The sequence below is a fragment of the Toxorhynchites rutilus genome, chromosome 2 (assembly GCF_029784135.1).
Source record: "Toxorhynchites rutilus septentrionalis strain SRP chromosome 2, ASM2978413v1, whole genome shotgun sequence".
Lineage (NCBI taxonomy): Eukaryota > Metazoa > Arthropoda > Insecta > Diptera > Culicidae > Toxorhynchites > Toxorhynchites rutilus.
In genome coordinates this window covers 248,787,683-248,790,883 of record NC_073745.1, presented here as the reverse complement: position 1 = coordinate 248,790,883, position 3,201 = coordinate 248,787,683, and the positions used below count along the sequence as shown (strand labels likewise).

General features: G+C 40.5%; 1 protein-coding gene across 1 annotated transcript; it reads right to left on the bottom strand.

Moving 5' to 3' along the window:
* Positions 1-569: 569 nt before the first annotated feature.
* On the bottom strand, positions 570-1,076 carry LOC129771666 (endocuticle structural glycoprotein ABD-4-like). Its single transcript, XM_055775551.1, has 2 exons — positions 1,062-1,076; positions 570-998 (listed from the first exon to the last, which is right to left on the bottom strand). The coding sequence occupies exons 1-2, from the start codon at positions 1,074-1,076 to the stop codon at positions 570-572; spliced, it is 444 nt and encodes a 147-aa protein (XP_055631526.1).
* Between the last annotated feature and the right edge of the window lie 2,125 nt (positions 1,077-3,201).

Below are 3,201 nucleotides of genomic sequence, written 5' to 3'. Positions count from 1 at the left end.
AACATCTGACTTCACCTAGCTACATTCGTTCTCCTGACCATTATCCTTTCATTATCCACTTTTCTCCTCTCCCTTGAAGAAAAAAAGCACTTATCGGCCCCCTGTCGATTCAACCGGATATGCTATCATCAAAATAAATTCCTAAATGAGGGGATTGGGCGCATTAAAATTTCACGGATAAATTTTGTTTACCATCAATAATAAATGCTGCCAGTGGCAACTGGAATGCTTCCTCCCGACCCGAACATCAGCACTAATCATTTGGCATTCCAACCGTACGTGGAGAAGGGAAACTCCAGAAGGCTTTTAACCATCTGAAGGAGGGTGGCCGATGTCTGGGAGAGGCAATAATTTTCACTGAAATCGAGATCGCAATCCGGGGGAGGGAAACCGAGAACGTGGATTGATTGTGAAGCAGTGCTTCACCAGGCAACTATTTCAGAGCATTTCAATTTCTCGTAGCAAGTGTGGGGTGAAGTTTTTATTTATTTATTCCTAAGTTGTTGTGTAACAAAATTCTACTAACGGTTAAACATTGGGGGGATCGGAAACCCTTTCAAGAAAGAAAATTAACCTTGCAGGGACTTCAATCTGGCGATAACAGATTCGAGGAAGGCTGCGTTGAAGTCTGGATCCTTCGGTGGGTTGGCGCGGATTTCTTCCAGACTTTTAATAACATGGTCCGGAACTGGAGGCTCCACCGGAAGATGGGCTCCTTGGGGTTGGAAGCCTCCTTCGTTGGCGACGTAATTCAGTTGGATTTTTTCTCCCTCAGGAGCGGTGTATGAGAATTCTCCGGTGGCGGCTATTCCATCAGAACTGCTGACAGCAGCTTTGATTCCATTGCTAGTTTCATAGATGAAGCTGTACGATCCATCCGGATTCAACTGTTGATCCTGCTTCACGACAGTGGCTGAGCTCTCATCACCACCGCCTCCACTTCCGTTTTTTCGCTGAGGTGCGGCAAATGCACAACAGACAAGCATAAATATGACTCCCTGTAAACAGAACAAGCCCATTGAATCGATTAATTTGCAACAATTCAAAGATTTTCCACTCACCAGCTGCTTGTTCATTTTGGTTTAATCTGTGTGAACACAAGCTATCAATGATGATTCGATTAGCAGACTGTTGCTGATCTAGCACTTCTCGATACTTTATATAGCAAAGAAGCCAAATAAAATCTACACAGATTTGAACTTTAGGCATCTAATAATCTTCCGATATGTGTCTATTAGCCCCAAACAAGCTCTCTGCAGCTCGGCAGGGTCGGCAACATATGCAAATACGCGTGCCGACCCGAGCGCATCTTCCTTCTGAACCCCCCGAAGCCTCCTTTCCTCCTAAATTTGTGGTGGCCAATTCTGCTGATACGAGGCTCTGCTGCGGGCACTATCAATCTACAAGGCCCAGGTGTCAATACCACGCACATTCCCACCACTCGGCGTGCTCACACGCGCCCGCCAAAACACACATCGCCAATCGTTTATTGCTGCCAAAACATATTTCGTTTAGCGATTTATCATACGACGGTAGGGGCGGTGCGGGTGGATTGCGTTACCGATGACCGGCTGACATATGATGACATCGGCGGCGTTTTGAAAATCGTAATGGGTAGTTTTGTACACTCGGGTCGTTCGGGGTTGAGGGGAGGGCTGCATGCGCAATTAGAAGAACAAGTTTTGGTTCTGTATGTCTCTGTTTGGTTCGATCAGCGAGTGCTAAAGATCCACTCGATACCATCTGTTGTTGACCCGGGCTCACAGAAAAATATACCTTTTCACCAGAACACGAAACGTGCGCGCACCATCGGCCAGCAAAGGTCGAACAAATTTGTGGGGGTGGCTTGTAATGGACAGTTTCGCAGTCATTTTAATCCACTATATTCTACGGAATTTACTCTAATAATCTGTAAGTGACCATTTTGTAGTGGAGCTGATCATCAAGCATGACCAAGCATGACCATTTTTTCTATCGGTGAAGATAAAGGTAAAAAGTAAAAATAAAATCATAGTGATGTGATATGAAAATAAACTTGGTCAATTTTTGAGATCAAATGATTGAAATAACAGTAAAAATGAAACAAAAAAGTATATCTACTTTATTCCGGATATTCAATAATTTTTTTGTGACCACCTAAGATCCAACAAGCTTAGCTGTAGCTGTTTTTGGTGCGATTTTATTTTCACTCAGTTGCAATTACTTGCCGTAGTTGCCTTTAGTTTTTGCGAACTTACGCTTCAATATGTCCAGATAAACTTCGTTTGTAAATTCCGTAAATTAATACGAATTATTTAAAGCCACAAAAATAGTTGATTCACATGGGGAATTATGATATGATTGCAATAATATACCTCTTCCATGTTTGACGGCTGGCTTCAAACACACTTTTTCTAGTTTTTCTTCGATTCGTCGCCATTTTTATGTGATACAATCAGACTCAAATAACGTTAGTTTCATCTGAACGAATTACCATCTTTCAGTCATCAATCGTCCAATTAAATGCTACTCGACCCTTAAATCGTTGCTCGTGAAGTCGATTTCATTCTGTTTGAGATGTCACATGAATGAAAAACTGGATTTGTTTTTAGATTTTTGGAAGCTGCCCTTTCAATGCAGCTTCTGAAACCTGCAGAAATTTGTGTTTCATTTGTATGGCAACACATACCCACAAATTATTTGAATGCATAATAAGTTGACATATTTTCACAAAATTTCAAAATTCAAAAATAAAAATGTAATAAAAGCAAGCAACATGTCTTTGTCATTTTGTCATTACTAGTAATATAGGCCTTAGTACAATTTGAATATACAAAACACTATTCAGGCGTTCGAATACTATAATATTGTTCGGACCTCTTATCAGGATTTTTGCATAAACAGAATCGAATGAGTTGAACAGCAGTTTTTAGGTATGGTCAGGTAAGTTAGGTTGGGCGGTGCTGAAGAATGTTGAAAAATTTAGAAAAATTCTGAATAGCGACGGGATTCCTCAATAGAAGGAATGATAAACGATGTTATTGTGCAAAGCATAAATACCACAGAAATTAAAAACTTTTTTTCACCCCAATCGTTTTTTTGAGAAATAGAAACTTATTTTACGTCGAAAATCGAAAAAGGAACTATACCATTGACATTAAACAGGATGCCAATTTGTAACATATATTGTTGAAAAATCGAAGTAATGAACGCGCTTAAGAA